At 38.9% G+C, this 18369-nt stretch overlaps 1 protein-coding gene and 1 long non-coding RNA gene across 2 annotated transcripts in view; one reads left to right on the top strand and one right to left on the bottom strand.

Annotated features, from left to right (window-relative positions):
* Window positions 1-14770, bottom strand: part of LOC140943326 (uncharacterized) — a 33815-nt gene extending 19045 nt beyond the window's left edge. The window contains exons 1-4 of the mRNA XM_073392407.1: window positions 14612-14770; window positions 11867-12572; window positions 11526-11631; window positions 9064-9610 (exon numbers count right to left, since the gene is read on the bottom strand). Of these exons, the coding sequence (XP_073248508.1) occupies window positions 9064-9610; window positions 11526-11631; window positions 11867-12535 (1322 nt within the window). The 5' untranslated portion in view covers window positions 12536-12572; window positions 14612-14770. The remainder of the gene's footprint in view (window positions 1-9063; window positions 9611-11525; window positions 11632-11866; window positions 12573-14611) is intronic.
* On the top strand, window positions 57-2870 carry LOC140943330 (uncharacterized). Its single transcript, XR_012166604.1, has 2 exons — window positions 57-768; window positions 2454-2870. It is a non-coding gene; the product is annotated as an uncharacterized lncRNA (long non-coding RNA).
* Window positions 14771-18369: the final 3599 nt, after the last annotated feature.

The raw sequence follows: 18369 nt of genomic DNA, 5'->3' as shown, positions 1-18369 counted from the left end.
TAGGGAGCTTGAAGTGACAGGTTTCATGCCTGGCAATAAATGCATAACAAAAAAAGTCATGTTTGTCACAATGTGTGTCACGGGATCGACTGGCAAAACTGAAGACAGAAGCCTGGATTTATAAATAAAAAGCACAACAAAACAACATTATTCATGCATAAAATAGAATACTTAACTTGCAATCAAAGATTAATCCTTTTATTTCAAACCGATACTGACATTTCTAGGTCCAGATTTAAATTTGATCGCGGAAAAGCGTCTTAAACAATAAGATAACAAATCTTCTCAGTATAAACTTATCCATGCTTAAGTTTTATCGCGTCGGAATGTTTCCCGGTCAACAGCATTAAAAGACTGGTGAAAATTAAGCTTACCAGGTCGTTCAAGTCAGTACGAGAGTACGACGTTAATACTGCAAAGACGTTCAGATTTGGTGAATTTGGACTGCCTTCTCAGAGAGATTTTGCTTAGTTTTTCAGTACGCTTCTTGTCGGCTATGCGAATCTCGCAAACTGTTTTACTCCTTGCTGACGATAGTCCTTTGAGCAACGTCATCTGCGTCATCCGAAGATACCCCGAGCACGCACGAAATCGGCCGAATTTCCGCAGAAGTGTTTTCGGATGACGATGAATCTAGTTTGATGTAGCGTGGCAGTTGTGGCGTCACGATGTCGTCATGTGTCTTCGCACTTGTTTGTCTTTTTTTTCTGCGGTGCATAGTTGAGATGTTGGTGAATGCTGGACAAGAAATGGATTCTGCGAGAGACTGTAAGTACAAATTTAGTATTAATTTCGTAAAGAAAAAGCCTGAATATCGAACAAATCCCGTAAATTAGCCTTTTGGCATTCAGTTTATCTTGCTGTTGAGCATGCCTAAGAACTCCGGCATAAGTGGTTGTCAACTCGTTCACTTCGGATTGTTTCTGTTTGTATGTCTTGTAATCTTCTTCTGCTGCTAAGAAGACTAGCTAGAGAAAACTTCAAAAATATAGAAACCAAAGCTAAAAAAAGTCAGATCTAATTTTATAGCTCGAGTATAATTATTTTTGGCACCTACGGTCATATTTTTTCACTGTAATGGTAAAGTTACTTATTTTTGCTGCATAGTTTGACTGTTGTTTGAAAGACAATCAAACGGATATTACAATCACTTTTGGAGACAAAATAAAATATCCGTAAATCAACTGCCAAAATCAGATTTGGATTTCGCTTTAAAAAAATGAACATGCTGCAGGTGTCAATGCAAAGTTGTAAACAACTCAATATAAGCAGTCTGTGAATGTGCGTTTAGGTCCACAAAACTAATTTTTCTTTTGGACATCTCATCCAAGCAAAGTCTTAAGGCTTACATTGCTTGTCTACGAGTGTACTACAAAATGCTTTGCTACAGTAAGCCTCTGAGAGGCGATTCTGTTAAATTTATAGGACACTAAAATGCAAATAATTCTAAGCTTAAACAACCTGGCTGGGTCCGACTTTTGAATTACAAAATGTTCACGTTTGCTCGCTCTACTTTGAATGAACATGGTTTTTGAAATGATTTTGTACTATTTTAACCCGAAAATTATGACTGGGTTATAAAGCTTTTAAAACGGACGAAAACTAAGCTAATAAACAAATTCAATGTAAAAAACTAAGATTTAGTCCCGTTTTCAGCTTTGCTTTGTGGGCCGAAAAATTTACCTTTACGCAAAAACAAAAGCAAACAATGAGGCTTTTATTCGACATTTTTTCTGAGAATTTTATCTGATCAATTTAATGTCACTAGCATTGTTTTCGTACAGGAATTTTCCTAATTATATGAGCTTTTAATTTAATAATTTTGATACTCTATAAACTTCTCATTTGATAGCTTCACTTTTTTATACACCGATTGAGAAACAAATTCGCTCTCGTTAAATCCTATTTTATGACCTATTTATACGAAACATACGAAATGATGTAACCGGACAGGCTTTAACCTTTGGTCCTAATTTACTTTTTCTTCGCAAGCCCTAATCAGCTGACGGGCCATGAGAGAATATCGCCACAAAAAGATGCGAAAAAGTTTTCGCAGAGTTTCCTTTACATATTCCGGCTTTATATGGGTCTACACCTCACCTGCTTAAAAATGAAACTGTTGTTCAATTAAGTGTCAGTCAAACTCGGTATAATCTTGACATGCAAATCCAAATGCACAGGTTTATTTCGCAGTAGAAGAGCGTGTAAACATCATCGAACAATGCAATGTAAATTGGCTAATGTGAAACCACGTTTCTTTCACTTTATTTACCATGCATTTATCTCAATTGCATACTCTTGTGAAATTAGCCTCAGACAATTAGTTTCGACCTTTAACAGACTCAACAAGCCAGCATGAAAATATGTTAAGAGAAGCTGAGCTCTACATGTTCTATTTCTTTTTTTCATATTGCCCTTGCATGTGTTAACATTCCATTTCTTTTTTGTTACAGGTAACTTCCAGACATGACGAGGAGATAATTACTTTTCTAGAGAGCAATTCTTTGATACTGTCAGTTATTACTGACTTACTTTGAGTTAAAAACAAAGAACACAGACACTGGTAATGACACAAAAACATTAATCCCTGGCAAGCCTACAAAACACGAAAGAGGAACTCAGACTCCTTATCAAAATGTGAAACAAGATAAAAACAGCTTTTCTGACGTAGGGAAAATTGCGTTAGAGAGATTTGTAATTGCAACGTTATATTTAAGCACATTGCATTGTCAAACATCATAATTTACTGAATAATGAACAGTGATTTTGGGGCTTAGCTCAGTTTGTAATGAACTTTGAAAGATATTCTATAACCTTGTATTTTTAAAAGCTTTCATGGAACATAGATGCATTTTATTATACAATGAAAATAGTCTCTGTCTCTCTTTTTACTGATTTCAGTCAATTCCATTTTATTCGCAATGTGAAATGGGAATCCTATTAAAGACCCATTAAAAGGGGTGAGGAGTTTTTACAATCCCCCAACAGGTCATCTCCACGATGACGCTGTTTTATTACTACGGCAGAATCCCTCAGGGTTTTTCTTTCTTGTGAAAATTATAGCTTTTGTCATTTAAACTTCGCTGGGACAACCAAATCTATGAAAATGAAAGGAACAGCAATGACGTCATCGTGTAACCGTTCATCAAAAGATAAGGACTGTGATCTGTTTAGTTTTTTTTTTTTAGCCAGGCTTAAAATCTCTGTAGATTCAAGGAATTATAACCTGTGCGTTGAGAGCATGCCAGAGACCGATTTTGGCATGCCCGGCATGACCCAGATTATGGCACGCCCGGTATGCCAGAGAATTTGGCATGCCGGGCATGCCAGAAAATTTGGCATGCCCGGCATGCCGGAGATTTTGCTGGGTATGAATTACTTATTACTAGAACCTAGGCTTCTCGCGGCCTGGGTGAGAAGGTCACGGAACCTCAAATTATGCTTACAGGGCATGCGAAATTCTGTTGCATGCCAATTTCAATGCAAAACCACTCTGGGGCCACCCCCTCTATTACCAGTGAGCAAATCATTGACGATAGGCATGGGAAAAATCCTTGTATGCTAACCAACATTGAAAACGTAGCAGAAATGTCCTCAGTTGCTGAGTCATGCCCTAGGGGAGGTTTTAAAATACAGAATTTCCTGACATGGATGAGGGAATTTTCAGTAAACAGCATGCGATCATGCCGGCTAGGACGTATTGCGTCCGTATTGCCCCTTTTTACAGCTAGCTAGGCTCATTTTTAGGTTCCACGGCCTGAAATGACGAAAAATTCATGCCCTAAATGTAAAAAGTCCAAAAACGTCCTCGAAATTTTAGTTTCCAAGCCGTTAATATGAGTTAGCTTTCGTAACCCTCAGAGAGAGTTATAACAACTCACTATTCTGAGTAAAATGTCTATGATCAAAACATGTGAGTAAAACATTTACTCGCTGAGTAATATAAATCCTTTTACCTTTTATGGTGAGTAAAATTAACACCTTATTTCGAGTTACTTGGCTGTGAAGCAGACAACTGAGTAAAAACACTCACACAAAGTTTACCGATTCGTTTCAGCGTTGCAAATTAAGGAAGGCACAAAGCTGCAATGATCTCAGTGGTATACCGATCTACCAAGCGGTTTAGCTATCAGAATCTATACGCTACGATCAAGCGGCAAGCTATCCCAAACTGATTCAACACCAAAGCTACAACTGTCTTCTGTGTCGTCGTCTTCATCAACCTGTGCTCGTTCAGCAACATTATTACACTGAGTTTGGATCTGCAGTGCTTAACCCTAATCTGTGAAAGGCAGTTCTTAACCCTAATCTGTAAAAACTACGTTGTGTAAATTTCATGAGGGGTCAGAAGGGGCTACGGTCGAAGGGATCTAATGATCCCGTTGTTCTCATACGAACATTGATCATTTGTTTTGCTCAACCAATCATTTGTCTCGATCGCGCAAATAAATCATTGACTTGATCACGTAGAACACTTGAACCAATCACTGGTCTTGGATCAAATTATCGTTGGATAAACGAGCGCTCAAAAATAACGATTTTAATAATAATAATAATAATATACAATATTTATAGAGCACTAATTCCCAATGGTCCAAAGGCGCTTTACATAATAAGAACAACAGCAAAATCCTAAACCTACAAAACTACAAAACTACATTGTCATCCTATAAAAATTCCCAATGGTCCAAAATCGCTTTACATAATAAAAATAACAACAAAATCCTAAATCTACAAAAACTACAAAACTACATTGTCACCCTATAAAAACATCATCATTCTATACGACAACGTCATAACAAATTTTAAAAAGCCAAGTCCTAAGCTTAGATTTAAAAGAAGAAAGGGAATTACAAGATCTAAGTTCGAATGGAAGTGCATTCCAAACAGAAGGTGCAGCAATAGTAAAAGACCGGCCACCATGATGTAGAAACTAAAAATTGATTAGAGGATCTAAGAAGTCGACCAGGTGTATAAGGCTTGATGAGATCAGTGATATAGCTAGGTGCAGCACCATGAAGTGCCTTAAATGTAATTACTGCAATTTTGAAAGTTATCCTTTGTTCAATTGGCAGCCAATGAAGTTGAATAAGCAACGGCGTAACATGTTCATATCTACTAGTAAGGTGAATAAGCCTAGCAGCACTATTTAGGACACTCTGTAAACGTTTCAAGATACATTTAGGCTGACCGTAGAGCAATGAGTTACAATAGTCGATCCTTGTAGTAACAAAGGCATGAATTAGCGTTTTACATGTATCATAAGAAAGAACCTTGCGAATCTTAAAAAATATTGCGTAAATGAAAAAACGAAGACTTGCAAACAGCAGTAACGTGCGGTAACATCGATAGAGAGTTATAAAAAATAACCCCAAAAATTTAGCAGTAGTTGAACAGTCAACAGTGTCAGAGACAATCACCAGGTTATTTAACGCAGGACGTGGGCGATAGGAGGATGAAAAAACTATAATTTCAGTCTTCCCACTGTTCAGTTTCAGCTTGGTATTTAACATCCAAAGGTCAATATCTTTAACACAATCTTCAAGAGCAGATTTACATGTTGACAAATCCTCAGGCGATGACGTTTCAAAAGATAAATATAGCTGTGTATCATCAGCATAAAAGTGATAAGATATACGTAAACGTAAAACGCCGTTTATACCTTCTTCGATTTTTTCTTGCTTCGATATTGATTTAGTTACTTGTAGGTTAGTTTTAGCCGTGGGGGTAGAGTCTCGTGTTTACGACGTACAGACATGGCTCGTCGATAGTACTGGTGTTGAAGATTCTTCGAAATTACAAGATAAGCACTCGCAGACAATATAAGCTTAGGCTTATCGCCTTGAAGAAGGAGCTACGTACTAATAGGTTAAGGGCTCTGTGGGCCTTCTGCAAAACTAGTGTAAAAGGGATATATGTTTTTGCAACATCCTAAACGTATTAGTATCCTCAGACAAAGAACAGACAAAGCACAAAGCATCGCCATTTGCATTCATGTACGTTTTAGCGGACAAGATTTTTGTTTTTTGGTTATAGTTTGCTAGTTTAAAAAAAAAGTCTGTATTTATGTGCAGTTTCTATGTTAATAGATCATTGGAAACAACATGTTTTCAGTGATGACCTCTAGCTTTACATCTACATCTTTATTTTATACTCAGCTCGTCGGAGTGTCAAATCATTATCAGAGACCTTCGTACGAGTTGCGGGTGCTGGGTGGTATATTTGTTTATGAGGAGAGGGGAGGGCTCGGTTGCTAGGTTTAGGCCAGGATTTTTTTTCCAAACCTAATACTTTGGCTGATTTTTCCTTATTTTTCAAAATCAGACTCTCAATTCTGTGCAAGAATTTGTGTGAAGGATTCTTTTCTTAACCCCCCCCCCCCCCCCCCCCCAAATAATAATTTAAAAAAACAAAGTTGGCCTCTTAACAACCCACGTTCGATGTATTAAAAATCTATCATGACTCTAGGAATATTGACCATTTCACTACAGACTGTAATTTGATTGGGTTTAAGCAACACTAATTATATCTTGTCAGCGGAGTAACTGCAGAGTACCCTGCCACTACGAGGCTGTATCCCTGAAAGAGCTGGATACGTGGATACGCAGTTTTTCCTTTTATGCGCTTTTCTACCTTCAGTGGCTTTAAGAACGACAACTAGACATCTATAAGCTTTATATACTGTTTTAAGGTGACTCGACCTAGTTATTTTGTGGGGGTACCATCCTACTTTGAAGCTCTCTGGTATCCCCACCTTTACTTTGATCGTCAGTCTAACATATAGCATGAATAACATATAGATCAATCTACAATACAGCATTAAATTTTTGGCGATCGGAGTAAATGTCACGTGGTTATAGTACCACGCCTCTTTCGGGTCTGAGTCGAAATTCTGCTGTTGCCGGCATTTTTTCGCCAAAATCTCTCGGCTACATATAGTGCGCATTAGTGCCTTGCGTTGAACAGAGTTTCACCAAAATCGCTAAGACCCAATTCGAGAAATTCAGCGGTTTGCAAATTCAGGTCATAATTTATGTGAAAATGATAAGCAAACTTTACACGATTATATCTAATAAACTATGAGATTTATCCCTTTATTTTGGGGATCTTTATAACAGATGGGTCCTTGCAAGTCAGTAAAAAGCTTTAGGGCCTTGTAAGTGCGCGCGATTTCGAGCAATGCAAACATATGGAAATTAGAGTTTTAGCTATTTGTTGACGTTTGTCAGCGTTTAAGAGTCCTTCTCGCGAAAAAAGCATTTTCTTAAAAATGCAAGGATTAAATTAGCTGCAAAAACCGTGGACGAAGATCCTGCTAGTTGAAAACGTTGGATCTCTAGAAAAGAGATCAAATCAGCCAAAATACAAAGAACCAGGAACAAGAAGTCCAAAGACTACTGCAAAGCTGATTTAAAACAACGTATATTGTTTTTTATAACAATATTTCGGCTGGCCATACCAGCCTTCTTCAGGTTTACAGATGTTACTGAACTTATGTAGCAACCACAATATTATATAAATGGAAAATGTCGCAATAAAAGGGAGAGACGGAAATGACGTATAACATAAAAACTGGAAAGGAAAAATACTAAGGATATGGATTACAATAATTCGTCACGGCGGTTTAGGCCATGAACACCCCGACCATTTTCTTTTTCGAGTTTTTAATTCTCGGCATGATGTACACTCAGCTGGCTAGAGACGTTACGAGACGGGAATCTCTTCTATTTTCTCATACTAAATTATCATATCTCGGTGAGCATTCGGAAGTCAGCCAAGTGCGGTCATTGCACGCATGCTAAAAAAGAATGCTGTATCATGACAGACTAGAAACAATAAAAAACTCCCAAAGCACAAACTCAATCAAAACGATAAAAATCTTCAATGTTTACTCACGTTTGGCGTTATAGAAGATAATGTCACGGTTTTTCAATGACCATTCGGGTAGTTAGTTAATCAATTGTGGCCCTGAAAAAAATTTGAAGGGAAAAAAACTACGAAGCTTTAACAAAATGCGTTTTTCGTGAGAAGGACTCTTAAACGCTGACAAACGTCAACAAATAGCTAAAACTCTAATTTCCATATGTTTGCATTGCTCGAAATCGCGCGCACTTACAAGGCCCTAAAGCTTTTTACTGAATTGCAAGGACCTATCTGTTATAAAGATCCCCAAAATAAAGGGATAAATCTCATAGTTTATTAGATATAATCGTGTAAAGTTTGCTTATCATTCTCACATAAATTATGACCTGAATTTGCAAACCGCTGAATTTCTCGAATTGGCCATGGGTCTTTGCGATTTTGGTGAAACTCTGTTCAACGCAAGGCACTAATGCGCACTATATGTAGCCGAGAGATTTTGACGAAAAAATGCCGGCAACAGCAGAATTTCGACCCAGACCCGAAAGAGGCGTGGTACTATAACCACGTGACATTTACTCCGATCGCCAAAAATTTAATGCTGTATTGTAGATTGATCTATATGTTATTCATGCTATATGTTGGACTGACGATCAAAGTAAAGGTGGGGATATCGGAGAGCTTCCAAGTAGGATGGTACCCCCACAAAATAACTGGGTCGAGTCACCTTAAATGTATATCGAAAATACGCAGTGACTATTATTTAAAACATATTTACTAGGTGGATAGCCGGATACGTAGTGACAAAGTGCATACGCGGCTACAGAGTGACTGAGTATCCGCGTATCCAACTATCTTTAGGGGTTGCTTTTCAAGTGGCAGGGATTATCTAATGGGGGGAAATCAAAACCCAAAGCAATCCCTAGGGCTTCAAACAAAACCCAAAACAATCCCATGCCCAATTTTCGAGCCATAAAAACATATTTGCGGAACTACGCGGCCGGGATACGCAGGAACTATCACGAATCTTCAGATTGTTTTGAATATCCAAAAAAATCCCTACTAAAATCAAGCTACCCAAAAAAGATACTTGCCATTTTTCAAACCCAAAAACAACCCTTCGATCATCCCTGTCACTTGAAATCCGGAGTATGTACCCCCCTGGGCAAAACGGTCTATATTGATGTATCATATAGTTCATACCTACACCCTGCTAAGTACTTTTGACAATCTTTGTAGTCTTTTTCGTCGATGGTCGTGATCAGTTTTATCTCAGAAAGGCCAAGTTCTTTAAGAATATCCTCCGTTACTAGGCATTCCTGCACCACTCGACCAAGATTACCTGTACAATAGTCTTGCCAAAGTTCTTCAAGAATCTTTAAAGAACCGCACTCTACAGTGATTATCAAGCTCCCAGGCTTACAATCAACTAAAATCACCTCGCGTACCTCTTTCATGTATCGAATAAAACAATTGAAATCTTCCTGTGTCGATGGATTTAGGTTGTTCAAGTACTTTGAGGCAATTGAATTCAGAATTTGTTGTGAGGAAGGAATGACACCGTTTCCGACATTCCCACTTGGGGAAGCAGTTGTGTTTGACACTTGTGACTGACTTGAGGTGACCGATGCAACTGCACCTTCCTTTATCACTCCTTGGGATTCCTGTGGCTGTCCTATCATCACCGTGGCTCCTTGTTGCAGGCCAGGTCCAGAAATGGCCTCACACTCAATCTTTAATCTAATAAGAGCTAATAACATAAAAAAAATCTGTTAAAGGTGGATGTAGACGACCAATTAATGTGATTGTAACCTGTTTCTCTATTTCACTTCACAAAAAATGACAAGCTCCAGTCAAATCCCGACAAAGCCTAAATTATTCAGGCTTTCTTTTCGCAAAGTCGTGTCTTTGACTGCAATGATCATGCTCTCTTCATTTGTTTTGTTTAATTCCGCGGTTCAAATATATGAAATTCATATATTCATCATTTCGTCTTCATCTTTCCCGGGTATAATACCAACAATTAATGACCAGCTCTCAGCTGTCTTGCTACCCAAATTGGTTAGTGCGCTGCACCGGTGTAAATATGTGATTAGGAACCTGAAGCAAAAACAAATCAAGTAAAACACACAACACTGCCCTCAGCTCCGGACTAAATTTGTACGAAGTACAACTGATCCCGCCAGTTCCCCAGTGAAATTTCATTTTTCACAGCGCAATGTAGAACTCCCCACCCCAGGTAAGCCTCTTAACTGCGAGGATAATCTATTCGTTGTGTTCCAAAAAATATCCATACCCCCAGCGGACGGCACTTTTGTTTTAGACCCCTAACCCCCTGGATTTTCCATTCCAGGGGATGCTTGTCATATCCCCCCACCCCCTGGAATTTCCGTAATTTTCCAACTTGGTTGGGTAGCCCATGGAAAGAATACTTTCGTCAAAAATGCCGTTGCACTATAATTTCATGCGAAAGATAATCTGCAATAAAGAGAGAAAAAATATTTTTATTTATGTTAATACAGTGCCAAATAATCTCAATTTTGCCTTGTAGAGGTCTTTCTTAGTTAATTATCAACGGTAAGTCACTGCGAACCATGGAGGCGGTACGGCCGAACACGACACAAGTGATGTCATCTCTCAAACCAGTGAACTTCAATTACTTCCTTTCAGTTAAAAACATGCCAGAAGAAGGCTTATAAGGGAACATGACCACGTTACATTGAATACCACAATATATTGTGTAACAAAGTCACTGCAGATAGATAAGCGGACGTTTGTTCATGAGCCGACGACAATCGTGTTACATAAACTATCATGCAAGCCGTGTAAAAAGCACTCAGCCGACCGAAAACAATAAACGATATTTTTTGCTTTGAAACACCGAGTTACCAATAACTGATTGCTTGCTTATCAATCTTAATCGGAGCCCCCGGAAAAAAAGCTCGAGAGGCTGGCGGTCAGGGCGGGACTTGAACTCGGGTCCTCCGGATTGCAAATTCAGCGTTATAACCGCTCGGCCATGACGACTCCTTCCGCCTGAAATAGAAACAAGACGCTCTCAAAGCGTACACTTAGACGTCGTTGTATCAAGAGTATGTGAGGATTATTCGTGTGAGCGCCGCAATGTTGTTAAATTGTTAAGGGTTCGTTGAAATGGTTGAAAACGGAGACGTGGAGCCAAGGTGGACGTTGCTTAGTATGTAAAAGGAATTCCTAACGTTAACTGGCCCACCGAATAGCGAACGAGCATAACTACCAAATAACAAGTAACAAGCGCGTTCTTTCCCTTCATTTTTGGAAGGGAAACAACAGCACCATTGTTAAGGAAAAAAGAGGCTTTTGGAATTACGGTTGAACTCCTACTAAGCGGCCATCCTCGGGGGTACCGGCATGTGGCCGAAAAAGTAAAGTTTGGCCGCTCAGTAGAGGTTCGTTATAAAATAACCTTTAGAAGAAACATCACTTTCTTTTGAAACAAACACGCGACGGGAACAGAACTGGCTCACAATCAGTCATCACCCTCTATCTCGGATTGTACTTTCTTTCATTCTTAACACAAAGCCAAAGTAAGTGTATCAAGCGCATGGTGGCCCGTTAATGGAGGTGACAACAATTGGGTAACTCTCGGTTCACTGAGCAAAGAAGTAATGTTTTAAGAAACTCACCCCTAGAGGACTGTTTTGCAGCACTTGAAGAGGCGAGTGTGTTTATCAACTGATTCATCTCTTCCAGATGATCTTTAATTTCTCTTGCTCTTTCATGAACTGCTGTCTGAGTGTAAAATTCAAAGTGTCATAAGTCACCATATCTGGGAAAAAAAAGAAGTTGCTTTATATTGCACTAAATAAATCAGTAAACTTAAAAAATAACCCAGTAACTCCTTGGCTTTATCAAAAAGCATAAAACTATTGAATTTGAAAGCTTTAAAGTTCTCTCTACAACTCAAATGACAATTTACGTTTGAGTTTTATTTTGTTTGTCTTTTTTTGCTTACTTTTAACCCTACCTCCAAACGACCTATCCGTTCATTGACTTCATCCATGGATTTCTTGATCTCCATATCATTTTTATACCACGCCTCAAGTTCTTGCACATTGCGTTCATCTTCAGTTGTGAGGGGATCTATCAAATATTTAGCAATGGCTCCTTGCCATGCAGTTTTCCTTGTAGAACTAATCTGCCCAGCAATCCTCACGAGAGCTTCACTAATTTCTTGCCATAGTGTTTTAAACTCATTATCTCTGATTGCCATGCCTTGGTTCACGTGACCATATACCGAGTTTCGGTAATACTTTATTCTTGCTATATCAGCTGTTAAACTGTGGTCTGTACTAGCCGGTAGTTCATCCCATCCTGTGGTGGGAGGGGTCAGGTTGCATATTGTCCTCAGCAAACGGACCAGCAGAGTGACATCAAAATCTGCTGACTTGCCGTACACCCCTGGGGAAGGGTAAAGACAGTGGCACTGTGGCATGGTGAGTTTTGCAGCTTTTACCTTATTTTTTGTTACTGGATTGCTGAGAATCGTAGGAAGATTACTTGGAGGACATATTGAGTCAAAAATCTCCCTCAGTAGACTGGTCCCTCCACTTATTAAAAGTCGTGTAATGCGCTGGAAATTTTCTTTTCCACTCGTCGAACGGAGGATTTCTTCTGGATCTGGAGCGACCGCCATTTTCTTCTCTTAGACTTATGAATCACTGATCATATTACTAGGAAATGGGATGCAAACATAACTGAATTATATTTTGCTGAAATAATTAGCTTGAAGTTTTTTAGCACTTAAAACATCAGTCTCTACCGGTTAGGGGCAAATTAATTTTTTCCCTATTTTTTGAGAAGCCACACGAGACCCTCCAGTCAGAGAGTCACGTTTAGCTCTATAACTAAGCCTAGATCAGTATAGGTTATGCACCTGGATCTGACCGACCATTTGAAACTTTTGTTGTTTTGTTTCGGCTAAACGAGTCAGGAAAATAATGTAACCAAAATCAATAAAAGATCTAAAGCTATGAAGAAGCACTAAATAACGATTTAAGCACATCTCAGTTTATTTCAGTTATATATACCATCTTCAGTTTTTCTATACCTGCGCAGGACATCTGTGTTACAGTTTTTAGCCTTTAGCCAGAGGTTCTTGGGGTTTCATCACGTATTTGGGAGGAGAGATTGCGTGACGAGCCAAAAGAATGTCTCTATGGGGCGAGAGGACCACTTAGTACTTCTTTTAATGTCTTGGTCCGCAATCTATTTACCTCATTTTTACAGAGACCTGAAAAAGCTGTAGATGTTCTAAAAGAACACCAAGGGCTGTTTTTAACGTAGCCTGCGTTTTAATACCTGGCTTGTAGGGGCCTCTAGTCCGTGTTTTAATATAGCCAGTCTGCAGTCGGTGTTTTGGCGGCCATTGCATTAAATGAATGCAAATTTGATGGAATGTTACACACATACGATATTCCTACAAGACCCTTATGACCTAATACAAATATGAATAAATATTTAAGACTACAGTCTCTCGAGTTGACCAGTATAATTCTCTGTACTCGCTATTTTAACCAAGTCAAGAAAACAAATTTCGGTCCAAATCTCAAATGAGAAGCGATGCACAGCTAGCGTGACGAGCCAATATTTCGCGATACTGCAATACCGAACATTAAAATCAAAATTACCAATTTCCTTTTTCTCCTAGCCCTAACAATTATATATTAGGGCTAGGAAACAAAGGAAACTGAGAATCATTCCTAAGAATGTTACATCAAAATTAACCTGAATTTAATTTCGACCTGTAAGATATACAAGCTTTTATTTGAAGCTGTTTTTACTACAGCAAAGGCATAACTGGCTTTTACTGGCCATATTGCAATTAAAGGAATACTCCATAGGACCCAAGAAATTTTCTGAAAGTTTCATGTACTCTTTCTTCAGAGTGGCATTTGCTCAAAATAAAGAGTATTGTTGATGACATTTCCGTGAGTGGTTTTGCTAATTATGAAAAGTACAATTTACTCAAACATTGAGTAAGGTGACATTTTACTCAAAATAAGGCGTCATTGTTGATGCACTGCGATTTTGTGCTTTCACTCTGTATTTTGAGTTAAAATTGCTCAAGCGTTGAGTTGTTTCACTCACAGATGAGTTGCTTTTGATCATAATGTCAAGTACATTCTACTCAATATCGAAGCTTACGCCTACTCACTATTTGGTGTCATTGTGGATGCAACGTTTTACTCAATTTTTTTTTTTTTTTTTTGGGGGGGGGGGGGGAGGGTGTCTCAACTCGACTCTTTTTGCGGTGTGGCCATGGTTGCGAGACTTACGAGAGTGATCGCAGGGACTCACGGCGTCTACTGTATATCAAACACAAATGTATGTTCCTTCCCTTACCTGGTGGAATCAGTGGAAAATTCTTTAATTCAATTATAAATAGCATGGGAGGTTCGATTTTCATCTACAAATCCAAAGTTTACTATCAATAAACTTAAGGCATCAAAATATTCAAAATAAACAAATCATTGACCATTCCACAGCAGAAATCTTTCTCCGCTACCTTCGACTGCATTTAAATCAGCTCTATTAAAACGACAAGTCAAAGCCTTACATTTACTCCTGCTAGTGACGATCGTTCAGGGAACGAAAAGGGAAAACGGAAATGATATTTTACGATATTCAAAAGCCTGCAGCTATTCAAAATCTAAATCGACGAATCGAATGGATCTAGATTGCTCGATGAATCGATTAAAACATAGCTTACCTCTTTCGCCGTCTCTCATAGTCCTCGCTGGCCATGACTTTTTGATTTCTAAACGTGTTACACTTTAGCAATTGGTTTAGAACTGTTCTACATCTGAGACTAAACGATTCAGAGGAGCAATAATAAAATGAAAACCACCAGAGAAAACAACAAGAAATGCTTCCGGGATGCAATGGAATTTATTACTGTTCACGTGAACTGAACTCTGTTTTCTGATTGGCTACCAAAGCAGGAGCTGTTTTAGTATTCCCTTACAGTGTAGCTCTGACCCTGAGGAAGGCTAATTTTGCTGGCCGAAATATTGGCCTCAAATAAATCAGCCCTTTGCCGTATTGCCAACCTTGTATTCATTTTTTGTTTTAATGCCCAACCTTTGTTAAACGCCAGGCAGCTTGTTGACAGTTTGTCAAAAACTCGCAACATCACACTGTTCTTGTATAATGCACCTATCAATGTTAAGTCGGCGGTGGGGGCCGGGGAGACAGGGCATGGGGTGGGGATTTGAAATTTTTTAAAAAAATTGTCGTCAAATTCCAGTCAATTGCGACCAAATTTCCCCATCCCTGGTTGCAATTGCTGTCAAATATCCCAATGCTAGACCCAAGAAAGGCACAATAAAAATATCTTCAAGTAAAACTCAAAAACAGGAGCGGGGAGGGGTGGGTGGGGGGAGAAACGTGGTCTGGGACCGAGAAACGATGTTCTCACAACTTGCAAAACGGTCATCCTGCGTGGTGGTCAGCGGATAATTGAAGTGTCTTGGTAGGTACTTCATATATGATTATTATTATGTACCTAAGCATACCTATTATTATTGTACTTTATATTTTTAGACTTTTTAGAAGAAGCGAACCGGCAGAGAAAAAAAAAAATTGAAAAAAATAATATCATGCATCTTTGTTTTTTCTTGCATATCGGATTTGTCTTTTCGGTACTGAAATTGCGGGAGAAACTTAAACGCAACCGTGTTAGATCTTAACCAACAACACAGCTGAACAACATCGCGCTCGATCGATTTACAGGTAACATCGTTTTTGCCGGGCAAGGATAACTTGATACTGATAAAAATTACTGAAGAAAGTGTCAAATTTATCGAAAGCAAGTATATTCAGAGAGCTTTATAAATATGAGCTTACAGCTCTACATATCATAACTGAATATTCACACTTCATAACATTTCACTTCCTTTATTACGATCAGTCAACACCTTGAATCCAAAGTTAAAATTGAAAACGATCCTAACAGACAAATGACAACTACTACCACTGAAAGCTCTGCACCTTGAAGCGACTTTAACTTTCCTACGGTTTGCAGCAAAGCACCGTCTTGATAGCTCAACTGTTCGGCGCTTCTTATCAGCTATACGGAGCTATATGTTGCATATTCCAAACTCTGCAGAGGGAAATCGTTTAACAGAAAAGGAAAACCACACACTATGCCTTAAAAGCGACATAAAAGCAATAAATTTGCGAATTATCAAAATATAATAGTGAGAAACAGTGCCGCCTTCAACCGCCATGATTTTGTTTCTTCTCAAGACCGTTGATCATTCTCGTCCCCAGAGCCACTCGGCTTAATTTGTAACCGACCTTTCCTAACCACGTGACCAAGAAACGACGGGCTCTGGGGACGAGAATAGCAAAAGCTTTGCTGATCGCTTTGCAAGTTGTGAGAACATCGTTTCGATTTCATTTAAGGGAATGTATGGGAAGTAGCTCCCCCCCCCCCCCCCCTGCTCAAAAACGTAGAATACAGAAACCTTTAGGAGATAGTCCACATTTTGTAAGTTTGAATATACCGTTCTAGGTAAAGGGTACAAAGAAAGTCAGTTTTAGAAGCTTTATACAGTGATTATAGCGAATGATCCATACATTGATCAATTGTACTTGCAAAATCGACTTGGTTTCTCTTTACTCCCTTTTACTTTGATACCACAGTATCTTAAAGGTTCAATTGTTATCGTTGGCCTGGCTTCCATGATTTTCAGATCTTTCTACACCGTACGGCGCATGCATGAAGCGTAGAGGCGGGAAAATATATATTCGGTCTCAGTCTCTTTCGTCCGAGTCGGCAGTCAAATATCCCCACATCGGGCGAAGAAAGGTTCAAATGTCCTATCCCCCGGGAGAACAAGATCAGTCAAATGTCCTACCACAGGGCCAACAAAGACAATCAAATCCTCACGCCATGTCCTGGCTCCCCCATCCCCTCCCCAGCCGGCTTTACAATGATAGGTGCAGAAAGTGATTTGCGCAGGATCCACGTGAACTTTTTGAAATTAATATTCATGAAGAGGGCAAATGTCACCAAACGTTAAACTAGCTTCCGGGACTAGCTTCATGATCCCAAGGGAAGTCCATGCAGCACTGCCTGGGATGGAATTTTCAAGCCGCATGAATTTTTTTTTGTTACCATTTCCCTTCTATGATTTTTTTTTTTGGCAGGCCGGGGCTTTAATGTTTTTTAGGGTTGCTTGGCGTACATGAATTATTTTCATATATTTGTCCCATTTTGTACTTCGCCCTCTTCCCCCTTTAAGTTCATCTTTTTAGAGTTGCTTCCAGGGCGTCGCATTGAAAAGGGGGCTTAAGCTATGAATCTCTCGCCTCATAAGTAGGTCTTGTAGTATAACTGTTAAGTAGAGAACAATGCAGTGTTTTCGTGGTTGATAAGCGTCTTTACAGCCACGTAACCGATAAAGCGCATACTTGGAGTGACACCTACAAAGCTTTCTTTTATTTTTAATTTTTTTTACGAAATGTAAGGGGATGGAGAAGGGAATTTGAGGGGGGTAAGGGTTAAGCTTCTACAATTACAGTCAGCCTTGCTTTTTTTCCTGTTTGCTTTCAAAACCTTTGCTGACTAGATCCATCAGAATAAGAACCCTTTGTTATGTACGTTTGCCCCTGCTATTTTTTACAAGATATTCTACCCAATACCCCATCTACAGGAGCAGAAGCCGTTGGAATTGAACGCCAAAAAAATCGCTTCATATCCACCAAACTTCACAGGAAACAACTTACGTACTAACGATTCATAAAAGAACATTTTATTTAAAAATCAATCGCAATTTAAGACCTCGAGTAAAGAAAATGAAAATGGAAAAAAAAACCCTTTAGTTAAAATCTTGTTGCATTGTAATTGTTATTGACTCAAAACGACCCTTATAGCTTGGGATAGCACGTGTCCCTTAAGAGCGGACCCCGGCGGTGCGGAATCTCCTTAAAACTTGCGGTGTTATTTCTTTTCTACCCTCATCTATCTATCTACGCTATGACTAATTTATAAGGTTAAAAGATCAGAATGATGTACTGAAGTCTGAAGTTCGTGTAAACTGACGGAGAAACTAGAAACCTTGGGTTCAAGGGAGAGATTCATAGTATCCTCTTAAATTTCCAAAGAAATAAAAATTCTTATGTTGACACAGAGATGATTAGTTCAAGGACGAATAAATACTCCTCTTAATAATTAATTACATTTTCTCCCTTTTTACTATTCTTTCTTTGATTTTGTAAAGTGCTTTTCAAATTAATAAATCCGATTCTAATGAAGACGAATTGTAGTTATGATAAATATTGCAATAAATAGAACTGGTCCGCTCGACTAAACTTTAAGCTACCTGCTGCGCAGTCTGCAAACCGTAAATCCTATATTAAACCCCTCCCCAGGAAGGGGGGGGGGCTTATTTATTCCAAGCCTACTTGAAGCGGAGGGGGGGGGGGGGGGCTTAATGAAGACGCTGACCTTATTTGAGAGGT

This window comes from Porites lutea, chromosome 7, assembly GCF_958299795.1.
Source record: "Porites lutea chromosome 7, jaPorLute2.1, whole genome shotgun sequence".
Taxonomy (NCBI): Eukaryota; Metazoa; Cnidaria; class Anthozoa; order Scleractinia; family Poritidae; genus Porites; species Porites lutea.
Note: the sequence above shows the minus strand (reverse complement) of the source record. Positions and strands in the feature narration are given on the sequence as shown.